Source organism: Rhinoderma darwinii, chromosome 1, assembly GCF_050947455.1.
Source record: "Rhinoderma darwinii isolate aRhiDar2 chromosome 1, aRhiDar2.hap1, whole genome shotgun sequence".
Taxonomy (NCBI): Eukaryota; Metazoa; Chordata; class Amphibia; order Anura; family Rhinodermatidae; genus Rhinoderma; species Rhinoderma darwinii.
Window position 1 is genome coordinate 129,890,145 of NC_134687.1, and position 27,025 is coordinate 129,917,169.

The 27,025-nt window shown below is 43.6% G+C and overlaps 1 protein-coding gene across 1 annotated transcript; it reads right to left on the reverse strand.

Annotated features, from left to right (window-relative positions):
* On the reverse strand, nt 1–26,560 carry TMEM184C (transmembrane protein 184C). Its single transcript, XM_075860375.1, has 10 exons — nt 26,144–26,560; nt 22,985–23,115; nt 22,859–22,895; nt 19,150–19,355; nt 9,947–10,021; nt 6,810–6,903; nt 4,750–4,862; nt 2,229–2,328; nt 918–1,089; nt 1–420 (listed from the first exon to the last, which is right to left on the reverse strand). Exons 1-10 carry the CDS (start codon nt 26,258–26,260, stop codon nt 113–115), a joined length of 1,353 nt encoding a protein of 450 aa, XP_075716490.1. The 5' UTR covers nt 26,261–26,560; the 3' UTR covers nt 1–112.
* Nucleotides 26,561–27,025: the final 465 nt, after the last annotated feature.

The window sequence follows — 27,025 nt, forward strand, 5'->3', positions numbered from 1 at the left end:
TAGACGTTATCTAGACCTTAATTTATTACAGCAGCAAAATGTCCACTTGGGCACCATTTTCCCCAGAAGAGGGTTTCAAGTCATAAGAACATTTGGCACAGTTTCCTGTGATTTAGGAGCGTGAGTGTTTGTTGCTCTCATGTGAGATCTCCACCTCATCAGGCTCCGGTACTGGCACATGGGCATCTTGCTCAGGGGACTCCGTGCTGTAGAGTTCCTCTGGAATTGTTGCAGATGTGGGTGTAGTTTGAGGGGTTATTGTCTGACCAAACCCTTGGTAGTGTCCAGAAGGAGATGGTGGCACAGAGGATACTGCAGATATAGGATCCTGAGATGAAGGGGACAACAGACTAGTGTGCTCATTCTGCTCCTGGTCATCAGGAAAAAACATCTTTCTGGGTCTACCCAAAACAGTCCTTCCTGCAACAAGAGAAAACAAAACATTTTGCTCACAAGGACAACAATGTCTCCATACTAGTGCTGGAATGAGTAGTACTCGCTGGCTAAATAATTTTTTTATCATGAGGTCTAAATGTCACAAAAACAAACCTACCTATATACAAGAACACGAATGCCCAGTCCCCGAGATACCTATTATGAGTGTAACTATTTAAAACCAAGACCTCATCACAAGGTAATTCAATAACTCCTAAAATGTAAACTACTGTACATAAAACAAGCCCATGCACAGGACAAGAATAATACAGGATTTAGCTTGTCAATTAAGTAAACGTTTAGCAGTGTTTTTATCGGTCACATCATTTCCACGTACGTAGTCAAATATGAAAACTCCTTGGTTTATCAACTTGAAGCGGCAACGCACATGCTCAACTGCCGCTCCATTCAAACCCCTCCTCCTCTGTGGATAGGTGATAAATGTCGATCTTGGGACAACCCCTTTAACACCTTGTACTTACCAACATTGCGTACTTGCTCTGATACATCTGCACGAATATCCGATATATCCCACATAGCAAGAAAAGAATCAAAACACGAGCCTTCTTCAGCTTCTTGCACATAAGGTTTGTAAGAAAAGCTGAAGTGGTGAGCGATGGCTGCCAGGAACATTTCGACACAAATCACAAAATCCTGATTCAAGGGAAAAATATTTTGGAAACAAGTTTGGTAAATCGAACGACAACAAGAAAAATTACTGCACTGTTGGCCGGATTTGAAAGAAGTGGTTTTCATTGTGTTTTTTTAATACTATTTTTATAGTAATATTTTTTATTCTATTTAGTGTTTTAGGAGGGGATGAAAAATCGAAAAACATTTTTTTATATTTTTATTATTGACACGTCACACTAAAATAAAGTATTCAAATGGATCCCTTTTCCAGACACTGTAATTTTGATGTATAACATCTTAAGTGATTGGTGAAGGCTATGGATACGGTAAAGGTAGGTGGTATATATATATATATATATTTATTTTTTTACTTTAGAAGTGTTTTTCTTTTTAACATGTTTTTATAAGCGTGTACCCGGAGCTTCCCTTTAAAGCTCATGATCATGCTCCATACATCTACGGCACATGGTTGATAAATTAATGACAAGCAGGAATCTTGTAAACAGCGGTGAATTGATAGACAAAGTATATTAGAAAATTGCAGAACGTGTCTCAGTAATAGGAATAATCTTAGATTTTCTGACACTAGATTACCCACTTTCAGGTAATTGTAATATATTTCCATTGCATGTAAAACATTATTCTATCATTCTGGTCATGTCACAAGTCTAATGTTTATTTCAATTGGCTCTGACAAAACAGCTCGTTATTCAGTTAGATCAAGAGAAAAATCTAGTGTCACGCGACAGAAAACCAGAATACTGATGGTAGGAATAAAAATTCACAGTAAGGCCCCACACTGCACACGGCCATATTTTTTTTTATCCGCAATTACGGCCTTTAATTGCAGATCATAGTATGGTCCCATTTATTTTTATTGCCCACAGACAAATTTACTTATATTTACGGGAAGGTGTCCGGGCCGTAGAAAGGCTCCGCATTAAATAGGACATGTCCTATTTTTTTATTTTATGGACTGTGCGGGTGACTGTCCGTGGCCGAAGCCGTAATCACGAACCGGAATTACAGCTACGGCCGTGTGCATGGGGCCTAAGAAACGCACTGAATTACTGTATATAAAGTTCTCTAGGAATGGAAAACACCTTTCATGTTTATGTATACTCCAGAAATACAGATATACTCCTAAAATATCACTTTACCTGAAGGCCTGTAGCAACATCTTTGACGTTTTTCCAGTCCCATAGATGTTTATCAGAAATAATTCCAACTTTCACCATGAGAGCGATCAATACGGCTTGCCTGGGAGAAAATCAAGAGATGGGATTTATTTTACATTAGTATGCGAAGTCTAATGGCACAGACCTGCCTAATCTTCATTCTGCAGGGGCTTCTGAAACAGAGTTCTCTAATAAATACCGTGTTTCCCCGATAGTAAGACACCCCCGATTGTAAGACGTATCGGGGGTTTCAGGGGGGTCGGCTAATATAAGCCGTACCCCGAAAGTAAGACATATGTCTTACTTTCGGGGAAACACGGGGGTATTGCCGCCTCCTGCCCACTTCCACTCCCACTTAACGCCGAAGGACGGATATATCCGTCCTCAGCAGCTGCTAGTTCGCGCAGGAGGACGGATATATCCGTCCTGTGATCGCGCGGGTACTGAGACTGTACCCACGCGATCAGCGGCAGGAGCACGGCTGTTATACACAGCCTGGCTCCTGCTGCAACTGCCGGAATCGAAGCGCGCGCCGATTCCGGCAGTTTAACCCATTAAATGCCGCTGTCAATAGTGACAGCGGCATTTAATGTGTTTGACAGAGGGGGGAGCTCCCTCTGTCACCCGATCGGCGCCCCCGCAAACAAATCGCGGGTCGCCGTCGGGTTTCCATGACAGCCGGGGGTCTAACAAAGACCCCCAGGTCTGCCTTCAGCATCTGCCTGTTAGGCGATGCCGGAGGCATGACCTAATAGGTTGCCTGTCAGTTTTACACTGACAGGCAATAATGCTTCGGTATACTAAGTATACCAAAGCATTATATATGCGATCGGCACATCGCATAGTGAAGTCCCCTGGTGGGACTAAAAAAAAAAAATGTAAAACAGTTAAATAAAGTTTGTGAAAAAAAAAATAAAAAAAAAAAAAAATATTTTTTTGCCAATGTAAGACATACCCCGAAAGTAAGACATAGTGGGGCTTTTGGGGATAAAAAGAAAGTAAGACACTGTCTTACTTTCGGGGAAACACGGTATATGATTTTGTAGGACCCTTTGTAAGGACCCAGGGCAGCCTGACCATACATTGAAATCTTTGGTAATTGCTTTCTTTTGTAGTATTGATTGTCATGTATTAGGGATTAGATGGTTTATGTGATGTGAGCAGAAGTGTAACTGTACAGGTAGTCGTGTCCTATTTATACGTATCACCGTACAGTGTTTGACCTCCTCTAAATTATGTTCATATTGCATGTAATGGATTATGACAATATTAAAACACACTATGGGTCATGTATCAATGCAATCATGCTAGTTATCTGGGGGTAATTGTATTAAAACAAATGGTGTTCGGCAGTTTCCAAAGAAAACAAAATTATTGTGTTTGCGCTGCAAAATGGGGGCATGACCTTCCAAACAATTTGGGGCAGACTTACTAGGACTGACGTTTCAGTAAGATGTGACAGATTTAAAAAAGTATACTCACCTCACCTCTTTTCTCCTCCGGGTTCCCTCAGCATGCCGTGGCTTAAACCAGGTCCTGACAGCGAGCAGCGTCGGTGCCTTATAGGCGACGCACTCAACATCCTGAGTTCTGCGTCACATATAACATCCCGACACTGCCCGCATCTGAATATTGTATGAGCCACAGAAGCCGTCACGGACACTGGACTTGGCATGGACACCGGACATGTCTACAGGAGAACGTGTTGGAACACAACATTGCTCAGGCAATGAGGAAGTGGGCAGAGATCTACGCGGGGCTTATGGACGGTAGTACAACAATATCTGTCCCTCCTATTTTCAGGAACTTCGTTTTTAAAAGAAAGCGACAATGGTTACATTGGCCGCATTTATAATTTCCCTTTGGGACAGATCTTTCCAACCGAGTTAAAAGGAACTGGTGAGGGAGCCTAAGGGGACCCGGAGGCGAGAAGCATAATGGAGCAGTGAGGGGAGTATACTTATTTTTTTTTTAAATTGTCCAACGAAGATGGCGTAGGGGGGCGGCAGTCCGATTTGGGGGTGGCCTGGCACGGGCCCCTATCTTACTATGCCCCGTCGATTTCTGCTATAATTTACTGAAGTTTTATTTTTATTTTGGGAAGCCATGCCCCCTTTTTATACAAAAGGTACGATGGCGGCTTAAAAATAACCAAAAGTCGAACATTTTTACACAAATTGCGACTTTTGGGCTCTTTTGGTTGATAAATTCCCCCTTTGTACAAATAATTTATTACACATTCCCCGCCACTTTTCTTAGTGAGACCTGGTATTGTTCAGTGGCATGATCTGTATTCATTAACAGTTGGGCAATGTGTTGGGAAATACACTGCACACTACACCCCTTCTTTAGACTGAAGTGCTGCTCTACCAGTATGCCGGTCTTCATATATGAACCGTACAATCTTATATTAGTATCATACAAATACCTATCCTACTTCACCCTTTTAAGTGAAACAATGAAGATACTGTACAGAGGTTTCAATAACCAAAGCCACACATACCAGAAAGAAACAAAGACGACCATCTTCACACACAGAAACTTGCCAACTGGTTGAATAGGATTCAATTCTTCCTTCAGCACTTTGTAGAACAAGACAAGACAGTACATAGCAAACTAGAAAATAAAAAGTGGCGGACAGACAAATAAACCGTTTGGGAAAACAATGGAGAATTTTATAACTTGTAGATTTAAAAAAAGTTTTATTTAAAAAAAAAAAAAAACAACAACGATTCAGAGTTGAATTAGTAATGGGTCATCCAGAATTTTGGACTACACATTTAGGCCTGCTTCACACGTGTCAGCTGTATTTCCCAGACTGAACACAGTTCAGGGAGTCAGACTCCTAGCATCATAGTTATCCATGCTGCCTCCTCGCAGGACTACTGTCCCGTATTAACAACATGATTACAGTATGACACAGTATTCCTGCGGGGAGGCAGGGACTCACGGGAAATACGACTCACTCAATGTGACTCACCAAACACGTCCATGTAAAGTAGGCCTTACTGTAAGTAGAAAGCAGTGAACACTATTAAGTGTTATAAAAGACTATATAAAGTTCGTCTTTAACCAATTAGAGTCACAGCTCTGCCTATATCCATTAGGATGTGACCTTTCTTCAGAGTCAGCAGTTCTGGGGCTCCCACTCGCTCACGCCGCTTACTCCCAAGGCTCTCCCTATGAGTCCTGGCAGAATTTATACAGCATTTAAATGAAACTACTGAATACATATAATAGAAAACAACATCTCTTATGCTGCAGGTTGGGTAGGATAGGAGACCTGCCGCTTTAAAAAAAAATCCACATTGTTTGTTTCTTTTGAATAAACTTTTTAGCAGCTAAAACATCAAGTCATACGGTCAACACGTTCATTAACCCCTTAATGACCAGGCCTGAATAACCAGCTCAAATTTTTCGTTTTTGTTTCTCTGCCTTTCAGCGGCCATAATTTTTATTTTTTCATGGACGTGGCTGTATGAGGCCTTGTTTTATGCGGGAGAGATTGTAATTTTTTTGCGCAGTTTGGGGATAGAAATAATTCGCTGTGTAAGTTATATCATTTATTTTTACGGCGTGAATATAGGAAAAAGCGATTCTCTGCATAGTTTTTTTTTGTTTATTTTTAATCCCGATCACGTTTCACACTAAATAACATGGTAAATTAATTCTTTAGGTTATTAAGGTCGTGTAGATACTAAATATGTGTAGGTTTTTTGTTTATGTAATGTAGCGCCGATAAAATATATTTTATGCAAAATAATGACTTTGGGGGACTTTTTTTTATTTTTTTGTTACTTTTTTTAAAATCCCATTAAGGGCTAACTTTATTTTATACTTTGTAATGTATTAGCATACTCCTGTATGCTAATACATTACACTGTGTCACTATGACACAGTGTGCCCTAACAGCACCCTATGTGCTGCCCTAACAGCAGGCATATTGAGAAGACAGCCCTGGGGTCCTTTCTAGGTCCCCAGGGCTGTCTACAGAGGGATTCCCCGGTCTTTGGTCGCATCACTGGGTTTCCATCGATGCGATCGAAAAGGAGAGCTCCCTTTGATCATGCCCCGGTCACGGCGATCAAAGGGTTGAACAGCTGGGTCTAAATGTTTTCCGATCCCAGCTGTGTTCAGGAGGCTGCTCGAAGATCAGGAGCTGTAAATTACAGCTGTAACAACCAATATGGCATATGGCTGCACTTGTTGACTGCATCGGTTATCACTTTTGCAAAAATGGTCAGCGCAACAGAACAGAAAAATGCCAATATCTCTAAGAAAATAAAAAGATATAAATTAAGAAACATTGGCTTCTGCTGTAACTAACATATGGCTATTTTTACATTTTCTTTGTAAATGCTCTTTATACAGAGTTTTCTAAGTCATGGGAAAATCATAGAGCTGATATAGCCGGATAGCGTGTCAATTTCTGGAAGTCAAGGGATAGAAGACATGGTGAGGGATAGTCTTCAGTGGCCGAGTCATAAAATGTTTTCCAACGTTGTGAACAAGATTGGGAGAAATCTACGTTGTCATTCATCTTCTGATTTGTGTACCACTTACCAATTGTGAGGCATTGTTAATAATCACCAAGTATGTCCATGCATTTTTCAGATTAAAGTCTCCTTCACCATAGATACCAGTCAACTGACAAATCCTAAAAACAACAGAAGAGTAAGCAAATGGTTATAGTTTCTTTCCAAAATTGTAGTTGTTCCCCACATGCATACCTCACCATGATGTGGGCTGACTAAAACATTTTAAACTGTCTAAGGCTCAGTTCAAACTGTTTTTAGGCGCTGATTTTCACACGGAAACCGCATCTGAATCTGCGTCAGAAAACGGCCGAAACCGCCTCCCATTAATTTGAATTTGGCAGCTTTTAGCCGCTCGCAGGAAAAAAAAAAATTTTCTTTCTTGCCGCGGTTCAGCCTCCGACCCCACATTGAAATGAGGCAGAAGAAAAATGAAACATTTTCGTGGCTTTTTTGCCTGCGTTCCTCAATGGCCGCAGGCAAAAAAAAACACGCTGCAAAAACCAAGGCAAAAAAGCACAGGCAGGTCAAAATGTGCCTCAAAATTCCTTTAGGAATTTTGAGGCAGAATTTTTCAGCCTGCAAACTCCGTGTGAATTAGGCCTAAACGTGATCCCACTAAAATCCTAGTTTGTAAATAAATAATAATATGGCATGAAAATCTTGCTTTGTGCTCTAAAGACAGAACATTTCTGTAAGGGCTGATTCAGACGAACGTTGCGTTTTTGCGCGCGCAAAAAACACTTGCCAGCTGCGTGTCATCCGTGTATGATGCGCGGCTGCGTGATTTTCGCGCAGCCGCCATGAGTCTAGTCTACGTCAGTCACTGTCCAGGGTGCTGAAAGAGTTAACTGATCGGCAGTTAACTCTTTCAGCACCCTCGACAGTGAATGCCGATCACAATATCTAGAAACCTTTTAAAAAAAAAAGAAAAAGTTCGTACTTACCGAGAACTTCCCTCCCGGCCGTTGCCTTGGTGACGCGTCCTTGGTGACGCGCCTCTCTTGACATCGGGCCCCACCTCCCTGGATGACGCTGCAGTCCATGTGACCGCTGCAGCCTGTGCTTGGCCTGTGATTGGCTGGAGCGGTCACTTGGACTGAATTGTCATCCCGGGAGGTCAGACTGGAGGAAGAAGCCGGGAGTTATCGATAAGTCAGAACTTCTTATTTTTTTTACACGTTCATGTATATTGGGATCGGAAGTCACTGTCCAGGGTGCTGAAACAGTTGAACTCTTTCAGCACCCTGGACAGTGACTATCTCCTGACGTCGCGTACCGGAAATTTTTTTGCCGAGTTCGGCCGAACCCGGTGAAGTTCGGTTCGGTTGTCCGGGTTCGCTCATCTCAAAGACACTCCGTTTGGATGTTTGGAAACAGAAAAGCACGTGGTGCTTTTCTGTTTACATTCATCCTTTTGACAGCTGGTGCGCTGTTTCAGTCGGTTCGCACGGAAGTGCTTCCGTGCGACCTGCGTGGTTTTCACGCACCCATTGACTTCAATGGGTGCGTGATGCGCGAAATACGCGGAGATATTGAGCATGTCGCGCTTTTTGCGCAGCGGACAAACGCTGCGCAAAAAGCACGGACTGTCTGTACTGCCCCATAGACTTGTATTGGTCTGTGCGTGGCGCGTGAAAACCACGCGGCCCGCACGGACCCAATACACGTTCGTGTGAATCCCCCCTAAGGCTGTGTTCAGAACGGTGTCAAAGGCTCTGTTAGGAGCCTCCATCGCAGATCCAGTCAAAAATTCAAGTCAATGGGTTCTGCGGGTGCCGTTGGTGTCAGTCATGCAATGGATCTGACGCTTCAGTTTTTCTGTTTCTATATGAGAACAGAAAAGCAGAAAAATTAGCGCAGATGTGAACACAGCATAATGCCAGGATCACATCCTGTTTTCTTGCCAGATTGTGGCGCAGTTTTTTTTTTTTTTAAGCCAAACACAGGAGGAATGGAGACAAAAGAAGGAAGAAGTATCAGTCTTTCCTTTATACTGTTCCTTCTTTTTGGATCCACTCCTGACTTTGGTACAAAAAAAACTGCATCACAAACTGCCACAAAAACTGCATGTGTGATTCCAGCCTAATAGAGAAATTTAAAGTGTATGTCCATATAAAACTTTACTGCAGTAACTGCATACACATAGTCTACTTAGTAAAATCCATGTTTATTTCTCCTGTTGCGGTCATTGTACTTTGCAAGGTGTATGAATTTAGGTTGCCTAGTAAATCACTTGACTTCCCTTCTAGGGCTGCATCAAAGGTACTTTGCCAACCAAGACCCTACTCTGAAACAGTGCGGTCTACAGATGGGTGTCTTTGGTTTGACTATTAACACTCTATAAAAGGGTCGGACATTGACTTATAGGGTAGTCATACCTATAGGTGGCACTAGAAACACAGTTTTCTTCTTTCTGGAGGAGAGATATTTTACACACTTCTCGTGACCAGCATTTCACTACATGTAGAAATGTGGTCATAGGAAGTTCTAGCTGCTATACTATACACTGCCTCGCCATTCTACACACGGAGGTTTTAGGATCCTTCCATTCATAAAGTATGGAACGATTGGCTCCTTCTGATGCGTGATCATATTTACAACCATGTCTGTGTATTGAGGGTGCATCATCTGAATAGAAGAGAGTGTATCAAAATTAGATGAATTTAAACTTTCTACAGCTAGATCTAAACCATATAGTGGTACAGGTCATTCAATATAAATGACGTCCACACTCCAGTCATTTAATTGAAACACAGCTCTCCTGTCCGGAGTCGAATTCTTAAAATTGCCTTCTACTACAGCAGTGAAGGGCATTGATATTCTGATATCCTGGGTACGTTATTGATATTTCAAATGGAGCATGGACCTATCAATATTGCCAAAAATAGGAGTTAAGCGGGTTTTTTTTTTTATTACATTTTCCAAAATAGTCAGATTGTCATCAATAGGGTAATCGGTTTTTACCATATTTTAGGAAGCTTCAAAAAGTCTATAAAAAGAGCTGCTTTCAGACTTTCCACAGGTAGACCCTCCCCCGTAGTGTTTAATGTCTGCAGGACTTCTATAAGATAGCGTAGCTGGTAAAATCTTTGAGAATCAAAAATGTAACGATGTAAACAAGAGAATAAAAACAGACAACTTGAGATTTTATTATATACTCACAAAGCAATTATAGTGGTAACTGGTCGGACCACTGTATACTGGAGCACTCCTAATTTGCACCGAAACAGCAGCACGCTGCAAAATAATTCACACACATTATATTCATTACTGGCATCACCGTATTCCAAACACTGGTATACATTGAATTATTGTGCTAACATTTCTACCGAAAAATGGTTTTGCTCCTATAGGAAAAGGAATCTTTATGCACATTAGAAGGGTCGTCCAGTTTTTATTTATTTGTAGAATAGGAAATCACGGTTTATCATTCTGCTCACATACTTGTTATAGTGCATGAGGCCCCTGTCACAGTAGAATGGTATAGTCCACAGATTAGTCCTGTGCAATGTATCCACCAGTCTATGGGCTGCACTTACCTCTGCAGGAACGTTCCCCCGGAGACCATTCAGCGTCTCCGGTCATGTGATCGTTGTGACGTGTCACAACGATCACATTGCTCCTAACAGCGGCACTTACACACCGACAGTGAGGAGCTCCGTGATACAGCAGTCATGAGACAGCTGATATCACGGAGCTTTCATCCGGAGACCCGATCTCGGGTCATGTAATCGGTGTGGCAGCCTTTGCACGCCGACTGTAAGGAGCTCCATGATACAGCGGTCTAGAGATAGCTGTATCACGGAGCTTCATCCAGAGACCACTCAGGGTGGTCTCGTCAGGTGATCGCCAGTTGTATCTTCTCCCTCTCTGGCAGGCTGACAGAGGGAGAAGAATAATGTAAAGAAATAAAACAGACTTTTTTTCCCCTCAATAAAAATATTTATCTAGCTATCTGCTACCACGTGACTTTGGCCGTGACACCGGTCACCCGGCCAAAGATGGCTATGCCTGTAGCTTACATTGCAAGTAATAAAAGCCAATCTGTTTGTGTCACGACGCGCAAGTTGCCGCATGACAGTTGCAAGAAATCCAAACTCTCGTGTCACAGTTACTTTCAGGACAAAATGTGACCCTGTGCAACGTGACGTGTGTCGCGGCCAAAGTCACCATGTAGCCCCAGCCTTCGAGTGATTTTACATGTGGCGGAGTCGCTGCAGATTTTACCTGCAGATTTGACCAGGTAAAGTCTGCAGCGGATTACAGTACAAGGCAAGTAGATGGGATTTTACAAATCTCATCCAGGTGCTGCAGACATTTACACTGCAGATTTTAAAATCTTCGATATTTCGTTAAATTAATACAATGGGTGGGGGGTCTAATTTCCATAAGAGTCTCATTTTGGGGTGTTAAAGGGGTTTTCCAGTCCCCAAAAATTGATGGCCTTTTCTCAGGATAGGCCATTAATATCTGATCAGTCAGGATCCCAGTCTGCGCACGTCGACGGGAGAAATCACAGTCTGCGCACGTCGACGGGAGAAATCACAGTCTGCGCACGTCGCCGGGAGAAATCACAGTCTGCGCACGTCGCCGGGAGAAATCACAGTCTGCGCACGTCGACGGGAGAAATCACAGTCTGCGCACGTCGACGGGAGAAATCACAGTCTGCGCACGTCGACGGGAGAAATCACAGTCTGCGCACGTCGACGGGAGAAATCACAGTCTGCGCACGTCGACGGGAGAAATCACAGTCTGCGCACGTCGACGGGAGAAATCACAGTCTGCGCACGTCGACGGGAGAATCACAGTCTGCGCACGTCGACGGGAGAATCACAGTCTGCGCACGTCGACGGGAGAATCACAGTCTGCGCACGTCGACGGGAGAATCACAGTCTGCGCACGTCGACGGGAGAATCACAGTCTGCGCACGTCGACGGGAGAATCACAGTCTGCGCACGTCGACGGGAGAATCACAGTCTGCGCACGTCGACGGGAGAATCACAGTCTGCGCACGTCGACGGGAGAATCACAGTCTGCGCACGTCGACGGGAGAATCACAGTCTGCGCACGTCGACGGGAGAATCACAGTCTGCGCACGTCGACGGGAGAATCACAGTCTGCGCACGTCGACGGGAGAATCACAGTCTGCGCACGTCGACGGGAGAATCACAGTCTGCGCACGTCGACGGGAGAATCACAGTCTGCGCACGTCGACGGGAGAATCACAGTCTGCGCACGTCGACGGGAGAATCACAGTCTGCGCACGTCGACGGGAGAATCACAGTCTGCGCACGTCGACGGGAGAATCACAGTCTGCGCACGTCGACGGGAGAATCACAGTCTGCGCACGTCGACGGGAGAATCACAGTCTGCGCACGTCGACGGGAGAATCACAGTCTGCGCACGTCGACGGGAGAATCACAGTCTGCGCACGTCGACGGGAGAATCACAGTCTGCGCACGTCGACGGGAGAATCACAGTCTGCGCACGTCGACGGGAGAATCACAGTCTGCGCACGTCGACGGGAGAATCACAGTCTGCGCACGTCGACGGGAGAATCACAGTCTGCGCACGTCGACGGGAGAATCACAGTCTGCGCACGTCGACGGGAGAATCACAGTCTGCGCACGTCGACGGGAGAATCACAGTCTGCGCACGTCGACGGGAGAATCACAGTCTGCGCACGTCGACGGGAGAATCACAGTCTGCGCACGTCGACGGGAGAATCACAGTCTGCGCACGTCGACGGGAGAATCACAGTCTGCGCACGTCGACGGGAGAATCACAGTCTGCGCACGTCGACGGGAGAATCACAGTCTGCGCACGTCGACGGGAGAATCACAGTCTGCGCACGTCGACGGGAGAATCACAGTCTGCGCACGTCGACGGGAGAATCACAGTCTGCGCACGTCGACGGGAGAATCACAGTCTGCGCACGTCGACGGGAGAATCACAGTCTGCGCACGTCGACGGGAGAATCACAGTCTGCGCACGTCGACGGGAGAATCACAGTCTGCGCACGTCGACGGGAGAATCACAGTCTGCGCACGTCGACGGGAGAATCACAGTCTGCGCACGTCGACGGGAGAATCACAGTCTGCGCACGTCGACGGGAGAATCACAGTCTGCGCACGTCGACGGGAGAATCACAGTCTGCGCACGTCGACGGGAGAATCACAGTCTGCGCACGTCGACGGGAGAATCACTGTCTGCGCACGTCGACGGGAGAATCAGTGTCTGCGCACGTCGACGGGAGAATCACAGTCTGCGCACGTCGACGGGAGAATCACAGTCTGCGCACGTCGACGGGAGAATCACAGTCTGCGCACGTCGACGGGAGAATCACAGTCTGCGCACGTCGACGGGAGAATCACAGTCTGCGCACGTCGACGGGAGAATCACAGTCTGCGCACGTCGACGGGAGAATCACAGTCTGCGCACGTCGACGGGAGAATCACAGTCTGCGCACGTCGACGGGAGAATCACAGTCTGCGCACGTCGACGGGAGAATCACAGTCTGCGCACGTCGACGGGAGAATCACAGTCTGCGCACGTCGACGGGAGAATCACAGTCTGCGCACGTCGACGGGAGAATCACAGTCTGCGCACGTCGACGGGAGAAGGCTGTAATACTGTCAACCACCGCTATGCGATTTAGTGTGAACAGTAATGGAACTAAAGGTGAAGCAGTGCTCGTACGAGTGCTGCAGCCCCTTCAAAATAACGGGGGTGCAGGGCACTTCACAACATCAGTAATGGTCGTAGTGTCAGCAAACCAGCTTTGGAAAATTGCTCCCCAAGAGCCAGTTTGCTCATCATTCATTGTAATAAATCGCGCCCATCGTGTAAGAAATGCGCACACATTTGGTATCGCTGAAGTCGGCAGACATTGCCAAATATGTATTTGGGTGTGTTTACCCAGTGGCATGCACCTGATGTGTAAAAAAAATAAAAAAATTACCTAAAATCAAATACACATTTTTTTTTAACACATTATGACATTATAATAGCCCAATATGTTCGGGGAAAAACAAGACCAAATACATGTAGGTTGGAAGAGTAATAGAACAACAATTTGCTTTTGAATTGGCACATGGCTTAAAGAGGCTCTGTCACCAGATTTTGCAGCCCCTATCTGCTATTGCAGCAGATAGGCGCTGCAATGTAGATTACAGTAACGTTTTTATTTTTAAAAAACGAGCATTTTTCGCCAAGTTATGACCATTTTTGTAGTTATGCAAATGAGGCTTGCAAAAGTCCAAGTGGGCGTGTATTATGTGCGTACATCGGGGCGTGTTTACTACTTTTACTAGCTGGGCGTTCTGATGAGAAGTATCATCCACTTCTCTTCAGAACACCCAGCTTCTGGCAGTGCAGACACAGCCGGGTTCTCGAGAGATCACGCTGTGTCGTCACTCACAGGTCCTGCATCGTGTCAGACGAGCGAGGACACATCGGCACCAGAGGCTACAGATGATTCTGCAGCAGCATCGGCGTTTGCAGGTAAGTAGCTACATCGACTTACCTGCAAACGCCGATGCTGCTGCAGAATCATCTGTAGCCTCTGGTGAAGATGTGTCCTCGCTCGTCTGACACGATGCAGGACCTGTGAGTGACGTCACAGCGTGATCTGGCAGAAGCTGGGCGTTCTGAAGAGAAGTGGATGATACTACTCGTCAGAGCGCCCAGCTAGTAAAAGTATTAAAAACGCCCCGATGTACGCACATAATACACGCCCACTTGGACTTCTACTTTTAAACACACCCACTTGGACTTTTGCAAGCCTCATTTGCATAACTACAAAAATGGTCATAACTTGGCCAAAAATGCTCGTTTTTTAAAAATAAAAACGTTACTGTAATCTACATTGCAGCGCCTATCTGCTGCAATAGCAGATAGGGGTTGCAAAATCTGGTGACAGAGCCTCTTTAAATTTGAAAATGGGCCTGGCCCGGAAGGGGTGTAAGGCTGGATTCACACGAGCATGTTCGGTCCGTAAAGGACGGAACGTAATTCGGCCGCAAGTCCCAGACCGAACACACTGCAGGGAGCCGGGCTCCTAGCATCATAGTTATGTACGACGCTAGGAGTCCCTGCCTCTCCGTGGAACTACTGTCCCGTACTGAAAACATGATTACAGTACGGGACAGTTGTCCCGCAGCGAGGCAGGGATTCCTAGCGTCGAACATAACTATGATGCTAGGAGCCCGGCTCCCTGCAGCGCGTTAGGTCCGGGACTTGCGGCCGAAATACGTTCGTCCTTTACAGACCAAACAGGCTCGTGTGAATCCAGCCTAAAGCTTCTAGTCAGGAAGTGGTTAATAAAGTTAAATTAAAAAAACAAAAACAACTCACAGAGGAGACAGGGAGAAGAATGTAAGAACTGCTCCTACACAGAATGACAGACATGAGGAGATGTTACTGCAAGTAGAAATACTTTATAATTTCGGCTCCTCAATAACCTATTATTCACCTGTTATATACCTGGACAGTGTTATTTGAATGTCAGGGGTCACATGACTAACGCCTTCTTAAGTCCATTCAGTTATCCTATGGATGCATTTCTATGGACTAAGGGCCTGTTCACATCACCGTTCATTTCCGTTCCGGGGTTCCGTTGGAGGTTTCCGTCGGGTGAACCCCGCAACGGAAAGTGAAAGTGAAAGCACAGCTTCCGTTTCAGTCACCATTGATCTCAATGGTGACTGAAACATCGCTAATGGTTTCCGTTCATCACCATTCCGGTAGGTGGTCTGGTTTTCCGACGGAATCAATAGCGGAGTTCACCCGACGGAACGGAAATGAAGGGTGATGTAAACATGCCCTAATCGAGGGGCTATACCATTTTTTTTTTTTTTAGACAGTCAACTGCACTGATATAAGGAAGATATGTGAGCAGAATTCTAATACAGTGAAGGAAATAAGTATTTGATCCCTTGCTGATTTTGTAAGTTTGCCCACTGTCAAAGACATGAACAGTCTAGAATTTTTAGGCTAGGTTAATTTTACCAGTGAGAGATAGATATTTAAAAAAAAAAAGAAAATCACATAGTCAAAATTATATATATTTATTTGCATTGTGCACAGAGAAATAAGTATTTGATCCCCTACCAACCATTAAGAGTTCAGCCTCCTCCAGACCAGTTACACGCTCCAAATCAACTTGGTGCCTGCATTAAAGACAGCTGTCTTACATGGTCACCTGTATAAAAGACTCCTGTCCACAGACTCAATTAATGAGTCTGACTCTAACCTCTACAACATGGGCAAGACCAAAGAGCTTTCTAAGGATGTCAGGGACAAGATCATAGACCTGCACAAGGCTGGAATGGGCTACAAAACCATAAGTAAGACGCTGGGTGAGAAGGAGACAACTGTTGGTGCAATAGTAAGAAAATGGAAGACATACAAAATGACTGTCAATCGACATCGATCTGGGGCTCCATGCAAAATCTCACCTCGTGGGGTATCCTTGATCCTGAGGAAGGTGAGAGCTCAGCCGAAAACTACACAGGGGGGAACTTGTTAATGATCTCAAGGCAGCTGGGACCACAGTCACCAAGAAAACAATTGGTAACACATTACGCCGTAATGGATTAAAATCCTGCAGTGCCCGCAAGGTCCCCCTGCTCAAGAAGGCACATGTACAGGCCCGTCTGAAGTTTGCAAATGAACATCTGGATGATTCTGAGAGATTGGGAGAAGGTGCTGTGGTCAGATGAGACTAAAATTGAGCTCTTTGGCATTAACTCAACTCGCCGTGTATGGAGGAAGAGAAATGCTGCCTATGACCCAAAGAACACCGTCCCCACTGTCAAGCATGGAGGTGGAAACATTATGTTTTGGGGGTGTTTCTCTGCTATGTGCACAGGACTACTTCACCGCATCAATGGGAGAATGGATGGAGCCATGTACCGTCAAATCCTGAGTGACAATCTCCTTCCCTCCACCAGGACATTAAAAATGGCTCGTGGCTGGGTCTTCCAGCACGACAATGACCCAAAACATACAGCCAAGGCAACAAAGGAGTGGCTCAAAAAGAAGCACATTAAGGTCATGGATTGGCCTAGCCAGTCTCCAGACCTTAATCCCATCGAAAACTTATGGAGGGAGCTGAAGATCCGAGTTGCCAAGCGACAGCCTCGAAATCTTAATGATTTACAGATGATCTGCAAAGAGGAGTGGGCCAAAATTCCATCTAACATGTGTGCAAACCTCATCATCAACTACAAAAAAATGTCTGACTGCTGTGCTTGCCAACAAGGGTTTTGCCACCAAGTATTAAGTCTTGTTTGCCAAAGGGATCAAATACTTACTTCTCTGTGCACAATGCAAATAAATATATATAATTTTGACTACGTGATTTTCTGTTTTTTTTTAAATATAATCTATCTCTCACTGGTAAAATTAACCTAGCCTAAAAATTCTAGACTGTTCATGTCTTTGACAGTGGGCAAACTTACAAAATCAGCAAGGGATCAAATACTTATTTCCTTCACTGTATATACTTATTTAAAAATATGTACGATTTCCTATTCTATAAATTAATTAATAGAAAAAAAATTCGACAAGCCCTTTAAGGATTTACTATAAAAAAAGAAAGCATTTTCTCCATAAGGGCACATTCAGACGTGGCGGAATTGCTGTTGAATTCCGCAGCGGACAGTCCGCAATGGAATTCTGCAGCAGCCGTTTTTTACATTTCTTTCTATACATTTTTAGGAAACTTAGTTCAGACGTTGCAAAAAATAGCCTGCGGTGCAGAATTTTCCCTCCACAGCATACTCATTACATTGCAGAGTAGAAGCGGAATTTCACTGCGGATTTCAGCCTTTGCAATGCAAAAACTGAAATCTGTGGCAAGTCCACTGTGATATCTGCAACGTCTGAATTACCTGTCAAATATTTGTGCAGATTCGTTGCGTAATTTCCCCCGAATCTGCACCAACATTTGCAGAGGAAAAATTCTGCCACGTCTGAACATGGCCTAAAGCAAAAAATATATTTTTAAAGAGGCTCTGTCACCAGATTTTGCAACCCCTATCTGCTATTGCAGCAGATCGGCGCTGCAATGTAGATAAGAGTAACGTTTTTATTTTTTTTAAAACGAGCATTTTTGGCCAAGTTATGACCATTTTTATATTTATGCAAATGAGGCTTGCAAAAGTACAACTGGGTGTGTTTACAGTAAAAGTACAACTGGGCGTGTATTTTGTGTGTACATCGGGGCGTTTTTACTTCTTTTACTAGCTGGGCGTTAGGAATGGGAGTGTATGATGCTGACGAATCAGCATCACCCATTTCTGTTCGTTAACACCCAGCTTCTGGCAGTGCACAGACACACAGCGTGTTCTCGAGAGATCACGCTGTGACGTCACTCACTTCCTGCCCCAGGTCCTGCATCGTGTCGGCCACATCAGCACCAGAGGCTACAGTTGATTCTGCAGCAACATCAGCGTTTGCAGGTAAGTAGCTACATCGACTTACCTGCAAACGCCGATGCTGCTGCAGAATCAACTGTAGCCTCTGGTGCCGATGTGTCCTCGCTCGTCCGACACGATGCAGGACCTGGGGCAGGAAGTGAGTGACGACACAGCGTGATCTCTCGAGAACATGCTGTGTCTGCACTGCCAGAAGCTGGGCGTTCTGAAGAGAAGTGGATGATACTTCTCGTCGGAACGCCCAGCTAGTAAAAGTAGTAAAAACGCCCCGATGTACGCACATAATACACGCCCACTTGGACTTTTACTTTAAACACGCCCAGTTGGACTTTAGCAAGCCTCATTTGCATAAATACAAAAAAGGTCATAACTTGGCCAAAAATGCTCGTTTTTTAAAAATAAAAACGTTACTCTTATCTACATTGCAGCGCCGATCTGCTGCAATAGCAGATAGGGGTTGCAAAATCTGGTGACAGAGCCTCTTTAAAAAAAAAACAACAATATAATTGCTTGAGTTGTATTACTCTGCCAGTTTATTACAAATTGCATTCAGAGACTTTTCTCAATTATTCCTATTTTTGGGAACATTTTTCCATAATCACAGGAAAACCTTGAAACAAACAGTTTTGCAGAAATCAGGCAGGGAGCACAGGTGGTTATTTTCTCCTGCTCCCTATCATTTTCTTCTGACAGTATAGAGGTGGGGCTTAGTTAGGGAGGCGTGGCTTAGTATTCCTTATCTCCTATTGCATATAGAACAGTGGGGGAGGGGGTCCTGCAGCAGCAAATTGCCTTAGAGTCAGTTTTTATAGCATGGAACACTTCAATAATTACATAAGCAAAACTGCTGCAAAACGCGTCTTTTCTATTGCTCCAAAATCAGTAAGAAGTCGTATAATCCTTCATAAAAAACCCATTACTTACTCTCCCATAGGCCAGGGTGGAAAACAACACAGAGGCGGTAGATGTCTCTGCTGATCTTTTGCTTCAAGTACCAGTGCCAGATTCGGACAGCGATTTGTTAAGTAGTTCAAGAGGAAAATCATGAAATTGTAGATCACATAAGCTTCATAGCACTCTCTGCAGGTATCCACGTATATGGCAATGTCAGGATACTTCAAGGCAATCCACTGTTATACGGAGAAACAGAAAAGAATACAAAGATGATACATCGAAAATATTTTCGTGTAATAAAAAAACAAAAAAAAAACCTGCCTCAATCAGAATCCATAACAGCAAACAACAGGGCAACCATAGGACTACATAGTAAATATATATATATATATATATATAAATAAATAAATAAATAAATAAATAAATAAATAAATGGATCCTGCGTGTTTATCAAAATGACAAACTGAAAGGATATTACCATTATAAACATTTATGCCATATTACCTATTGTGAGATTCGGATTTCCTGTGACCCCCGTTTGCTGATTCGAATCAGATGATTTCCCTATTGAAACTAATGAAGAGGTAGCCACCCTTCCGCACAGCTGTCTCCATTGAAGTCTATAGGATAAATGGGAAGAGCCAGAGTGTTGGCTCTTTCTGAAACTCCCATAAACATTAACCCTCGGACGTTGCTAATCAGTATCAGCTGTGTGATTATCATGATTTAACCAATGATGATGATCACACCAAAGCCAACGAGCTCTGGAGAAGCGCAATCTCTCTCAGAGGCAGCAACCCCCACAACTCCTTCTTCTGCTCCCCATTGCTAGCACAGCCATCCCCAGTGATAACTGAACCAATAAGTTCAGGTTGCAAATGTGTGATCATCATGATTCAAAGAATTATTATGGTCACAGGAAAGCGTTTTCATGCATGCGCGCACGCACGCACGCGCGCACATACGCACGTTTTCCCCTAGTTGACAGGTAGGATTTGTGTTTTCGGATCATATTCGTTATATAATTACTATGGCGGTCCAGTTTAATTTAAGCCGCTTAGCTATTTATTAATAAAATATATACAAGCTATAAAAAAAATTATACAGCAAATGGTTATAAAAATATAGAAAAAAAACCAGCACGTAAAATATACTTAGCCGAGGAGGCATATGCACTCTTATGCTCGGAGAGCTAGCAAAGCTCAGAAAGTGATGTCACATTTAAAGGATTTAAATGGCAGAAACTCTGACAATGGTGTGCAGCCTGGTCCTAGAGTAAAAATGCTCAGAATCAGCGATCAAACTTTACAGAGCGCACCAAGTACCAGCGCAGAGGCATAAATGTATATGGAGCTGGTACAAAAAGATGTACCTGAAATATTGGTACAAAGTTCGGGTACACCGTTTGTTGCCTAGCGCAACAGTTGATGTAACTGGTTTTGGTCCCTTTGATTTTTTTTTTTTGCATGAATAGTAAGGGAGACAAACTTATATGCACTTAGGCCTTATTCACACGAACGTGATTTACGTCCGTGATATGCGCGTCGCACGGACCTATGTTAGTGAATGGGGCCGTTCAGCACTTCCGTGTGTCGCGCGTGATTCGTGCACCAGTTGATAAGGCATTATATTGTGAAAAACCCTTCCGCTTACTACTCAAGGCCAGAAAAATAGACATCTACTAACATATCTGAAATGGAAAAATGTCTGGCGCTGACTCTAATGGGCATTGTGAACAAACCCACTGTAGCATCTTATTGGTAAACAAGTCCCATTAACAGCACCGGCACTTCGGAGCAGGACTCTCTATGAGATGCTATTAAAGTTTCTGAACTTTACTGACACTAGTCAGTGCCCCCTAACGGATTTCCCTGGCTTCGACAGATTATAGAAATATGCCATTTTTGTAAAAAGTTTCTGCAGCTTTATATCCCCAGTGAAAAGAGGAGTCCCTAGTAAGTTTAAAGCAAGACTTCATTTCAAGCAGTACATTTCTTTGAAGCGAGCCCGATATGGAATTAAGTTGCATAAACTCTGCGAGAACACTATGTGCTATGCAAAAGCATCCGGTGTCTACCAGGGCAAAGATACCCAATGAAATCCCCCAGTATGCCAGTCACAATTAGGAACTACTGGAAAAATAGTCTGGGAGATTATTGGGCCTTTACTTCAGAAAGGGCACAGTCTGTATTTGGAGATTTATTACAAGAGCATTCCTCTGTTCAAACCCCTACAGATACAGGCGCATGTGGGACTGATCATAGTGATACATTATTAGACTATTATGTCGTTTTGTATGATAGCAGGACCTTATAATTCGTTTGAGACCAGATGGAGGGTTACATTGGGTGAAATAGCTTTTTTTTACATTTTGTTTTTTTATTAGTCCTACAAAACAAAATGAAGCAATAACTCTAATTTTACAATATACCTCTCAATGAATACCTATGAGGTTTCTATCTTTTTGACAGCGATCTCTTTTTTTTAATCTCATTGTGAAGTTTTACCACCAAAAACGCGCCTTGGAAAAAAAAAAAAAAAAAAAAAAAAAAAAAAAGTGCTGTCTCTTGACACTATTACACACCCTGGACGTGTGCACAAGTGGGGTATCCTCTTACTCAGAAGAAGTTGCCATATTACATTTAGGTTGAAGAGTAATGGTGGAAACACCAATATGAATTTATTTTTAAATATTGTGGGCCCTTCCAACAAGAATTTAAAAGAACTTCAATATATACCTTATTAAATACCCTGCGTGTCCATTTTCTCGAGCGGCAGATTTTTTTGGACCTAGTCTGTTTGTTTAGCACCACTGGCCAATTGTAAAGACGCTGTGGGGCAATAAAATAAGCCATGCAAAAAATGCACTTGAAAAACAGAAATGCACATGCTGAATATTATGCCATATAATATCTATATTTTCATTAAAAACTATATAAATATGTAGTCCTAGTAATCAAAAGAAATAGTCCAGCATATATTAATAAATCTATGTACAATAGTACATATGATAAACATTTATATTTTAGACAAAACAACCAAAATTTTACATTTTAGACCATTTTTATGCTTTTAATGTAAAAAGAAAATATTACATGTATTCAACAAATAAAACTACTAATTTTAAGCTTCATGTGTCCTGAAAAACACAGTGAAAATAGTTGAGATACGCAAATCCGTTAAAAAGATATTGGCATGGAAAGTAATGCATATCAAAAGTTAAAAAATTTGGCCTGAGCATTGAGGCATCAATGACCCGTGGCCCCGAAAGGGTTAATTGAGACAGCCAAGCGCAAGGGCGGCCACCTTCCCATTTATTTCAGTAGGGAAATGGATTACTTTGAATTGATAGGCGAGGGTACCAGGAGTGTGTAAGATGGTAATACCACTTTAATGTGGACATCACCAGGAGAGAAGAATTTATATATTTTATGAGGGGGACCTGGCATAGACTATGGTACAGGGGTCAACAAACCTTCAGCACTCCAGCTGTTGTAAAACTACAATTCCCAGCATGCCTTTGGATAAATAATAAAGCATTTGGCCGTCAGTACATCCTGGGAGTTGTAGTTTTACAACATGGGTTGCTGACCCCTGAATGTCATTTAAGTATACCTATGCGTCCCTAAATATCTTTAGAAATAAATCATTAGGTTCTATATAAATAGGCCGCACACGATATTGGCTGCCAGTAACGGCCGGAGTCTACAATATAATCAAAGCATCAAACAATACTTACACTGTCTACACTGTAAATGGGCACCATCCACAGAATTCTGTTATAGAGAGAAAAAAAGGACCATTGAGAAAAATATCCCAACAATAATGTGCAAAGCAGATGTCTGAAGTTAGAGGACTATGGTACCGTATTATGGGTTTCTGCAGCTCAGGCTGTGTGTAGTGAACCAAATGCTGCAAAATCCCCCATAGAGAGATCGGTATAGTCATCAGCACAAATATGCCCGCGATAAACCATGCTTTGGTATGCACGCCAACCTGCAACAGAGTAAATAAAGGCTTTCATTAGTCATTATAAAACCCAACAATAAGCTACATACTCTTTATGAGGTCACTGTTACCTAGCTTCAATGGATACCTTGTGCCTCACATTAATAAGTGAAAGAATGCAGTTATTTTTATTTATTTTTTACAGCGTACACCTCGTAAATGACACTATGAATTTGTTGTGCAGGTTATTACGGTCGCGACGATTCCGAATGTGTGTATATTTTATGTATTGAGACTTATTTTAATGTATATTGTAAAATGTCTGTACTTTTTTATCTTTAAACTTTAATGTACTAGCATATATCTATATACTGATAGTACACAGGCAGTTAGATCATACCTAAGTATGCCCTAACAACAGGAAATATGGTCAGACAGCCCTGGGGTCCTTCAATGGACCCTGGGCTGTCTGCCCTTATATGGTATGTCCCTGGATCCTTCACAGGAATTCCCTGTGAAGCGATCCAAGGAGCATCCCCCCCCTTCTCATTTTCCCCTTGAATGCTACAGTCAGCTGTGATCTCAGCACTCAAGAGAATAGCGGCGGAGATGAGAGGTTTCTCTGTTCCCCGCCGTTAGAGCGCGGCTGTGGCTGTGTAATACAGTCATTGCCCCGCTCCTGACAAGAAGTGTGCACACGCGGTCATCATGAGGAGATGCGGCCAGTGCTGCACTAATGAGCACAGAACATGGGGGTGTTTTACAGTGATCTAACTACATTCATGTGTTACAATACTAAGCTGTGCGGCCGCACACTTAGTATCGAGATACATGAACTAACACTATTGAACCTGCTTGAGGGTGAGATTTCGATGCATCGTGCAACCCTAGTTTCAATTGTACAGTTTTCAGGACCTCTGCTGGCTCACACAGCTGATGGGTTGTAATAATGAGTCAGTGTAGGAAAGAGCAATTTGGATACAACTGTATCCACCGGTCAGCTGTGTCACTCTCCAGATGTGTATTAGGTCTGTAGAAATACTTAACCACTAGATGGTAACATCTCATTCACTGACAGATTACTTGAGAATTGTGAGGAACTGAAACACAAGGGGGGAAATTTATTTTCTTTCTACGCCAGTTTTCTGGCACGGCCTGGGCTTTTCAAAATAAGTGGGTGGGGCTTAGTGAAAGGAGCGGGGCCGCCCACAGACAGGTACATTTATTCTAATTTATGCCAGAGACCAGGGTAGAGACGGGCTCTGTCTCAAGCCCCATATGGTGTTCCCCCACCCACCATGATCAGACATTAAAATTAAATAAAATAAAATGAAGAAAAAAAAATGAAAAAAATATAGTCGACTGCGCTATTGATTCCGTCCAAAACAACGGAACCCTGTCACAACGGCGACGGACGGAAACCATTATCTAGGTTTCAGTCACCATGGAGTTCAATTTATGAGGGAAATGGAAGCCAAGGTTTCCGTTTGACTTTCCGCTGAGCGTTTAACCTGACGGAAACCTTGGATGGAACCCCTCAGCGGACATGAACAGTGATGTGAACACAGCCTTAACCAAAAAAAAAACAAAAAAAACCAACGTGGCCAATTTTTTACTGCCAGAGATGACACACATGCTCAATAGTTTGCCATAGACATCAGATTTCTGTTCTACTTGATTTAGATGGATACCCCACTGATCAGATGTCTATGGCGTCTTGCAGACTCTCAGTTGAGGCTGTCACTAGGTCAAACGTGGATCAGAAGGGATGCATCGTTCCTGTCTGATCAATTTTCTCCTCTAGACGCCAGCGGTGTCGGACAGCCGCTGATCTCCCCCTTGTCTCCTGAAGTTACATGCAGATTTGGTTAAACCAATGAACAGGTTAAAGGAACACTCCGGAAAAAATGCATACGTTAAACGTGCCGCCCTTAGCACAACTGTCTGGCCTTGGTCCCCATAGCAACAAATAAACGCTTCATTTTTAACTCTTAAACTGCTTTTGAAACACGGCAGCACACGGATTGCTATGGGCAAGGCAGCCATTTTTTCTGTTTGATAGACTTGATAAAAGAGGCCTACTGTCTTATACCTAGTCCTCGACCTGAGGTGGCCATGACAGAGACTCCTAGAACCACAATGAGAACTTGTGTCATACTCCAACCCCCTCAGGGCCTACGCTAGATATATACATTTTATTCAGCGTCGCTCTTAGGTCCCATGCACACGATTGTGCCTGTAATTACGACCCGTTATTACGGGCACGTCCGGTCACAGACAGACGTCCGCATTTACGGGCCGTGCTCCCATTATAACGTATGGGAGCACGATCCATAAAATAAAAATAAAAAAAATCGGACATGTCCTATTTTTTGGGGAAAGTTTATATGGCAGGGACACCTTCCAGTAAATATACAGTCAGCCATAGAAATGAATGGGTCCGTAATTACGGCCGATTTTACGCTCATGTGCATTGGGCCTTAGAAATGAATTCACAGCCTCTGTATGGGCAGCTGAGGCCACTACATGCCCTCCAGTACGTTGCGGCATTGAGTGCCATTTGTTTAGCTGGTGACTAGTATTCCAGTCTTCGTCCTCGCTCCGGCCTCTATAAACTAATCATAGACACGAGATTATAAGAGATTTAGCAGATGACGGACCATTAGACAGATCTCATCTTTGTTGCTGAATCCCAACAGATGATATGATGAAAATCAATCTGACATACTCGATTGTAATCTGATATTTACTGTAGGACTGGCGGATTGCGGACAATCAGATGTTATAATAGAGCTCTGTGGGTAGTATTGGGTTTATTTCCTAGTATCGGATGATTATGGTCAGATATGATTTTAGGGGTATCGGTCTGGACAGTATGCTTCACTGCTCAGTTTCCCATCTAATGTCTTCAGCCAGACCTGGCGATCCTCATATACATATATATATGGGGCACAGTATGACTGGTACGTGGTTGGTTCAATCCATTGTGCCAAGGTCCAGCTTTCTATAGGATTACATTACTTCCATTCTATGACTCCCATAGGTGACACAGCATTGAACCATTTAGGGCTCTTACCTCCATTTTCTGCAGCTCCCAAATACATACTGGAATGGCCACTAATAGTCCAATAACATAGAGGAAAACAACCAGAGGACGGATCCATCTTCTCCAGTTCCCACATGTACAAGGCATTTTGAAATTACAGAGCACAAGTAGTCACTGACCTAATGCATGTACAGCAGCCAGTAATGTATGGCCATATACTACTCAACAAAGCAGCCCTGAACGAGCATTCACTGTGTATCACAGGTCTCCTCCACCTGCAGCATAGGGGGTTTACACTACTACCCTCCTCAACAGCACAGCGCCATATATCCCGACATACAAGAGCAGCCTGCACGGTCCATGGTAACTAACACAGGGTCAGCTGTCATCAGCATCCCAGCCCTGCACAATACATAATACACTTCCGCTCTCCCCAAAGGTACCCGCCCACGTAAAGTCACAGTCATCTCTGTCAGTGACGGTATTGGTTAAATCTCTAGTCAATCATTTGTCCCCGCCCCCTCTTGTATAGACTAGAACAGATTGGGCAAGGAAAAGGGCGGATGTTATTGTTGGTTTTGGTAATTCACTCGTGATCTTGTCACATGACGAGGCGTGTACGTAAAGGTGCAGCGGGATGACGTCACGAGGTAGTCTTAAAGGGACGCTACACTTTTAGAGTTTACAATCGCTGGGTAGTTGCCTACTACTGTTTGTTTTATCAGCCGTTTGAAGCTTTAGTGAAATGACTGAAGTATAATCAGAGGAATTACTGACAAGAATCCCGCCTCTTTATCTATGCAGCTCGGAGAACCTCTAGATATGTTTCCATTCTTGAGTGTAAATGATATTAGTTGTTCCTCTTACTTGTCACTGTGTAAAGTTAGTGGCTGTGGCCCCCACTCTATGCAG

What these genes read in the sequence shown, in the direction of transcription:
- TMEM184C (XM_075860375.1), bottom strand. Translation starts at nt 26,260, where the DNA reads ATGCCTTGTACATGTGGGAACTGGAGAAGATGGATCCGTCCTCTGGTT. An exon ending in GGGAGCTGCAGAAAATGGAG is followed by an intron (nt 23,116 to 26,143) that starts GTAAGAGCCCTA and finishes ACTCTGTTGCAG; the next exon opens with GTTGGCGTGCATACCAAAGC. An exon ending in CCACCCTGGCCTATGGGAGA is followed by an intron (nt 10,022 to 19,149) that starts GTAAGTAATGGG and finishes ATTATTTTGCAG; the next exon opens with CGTGCTGCTGTTTCGGTGCA.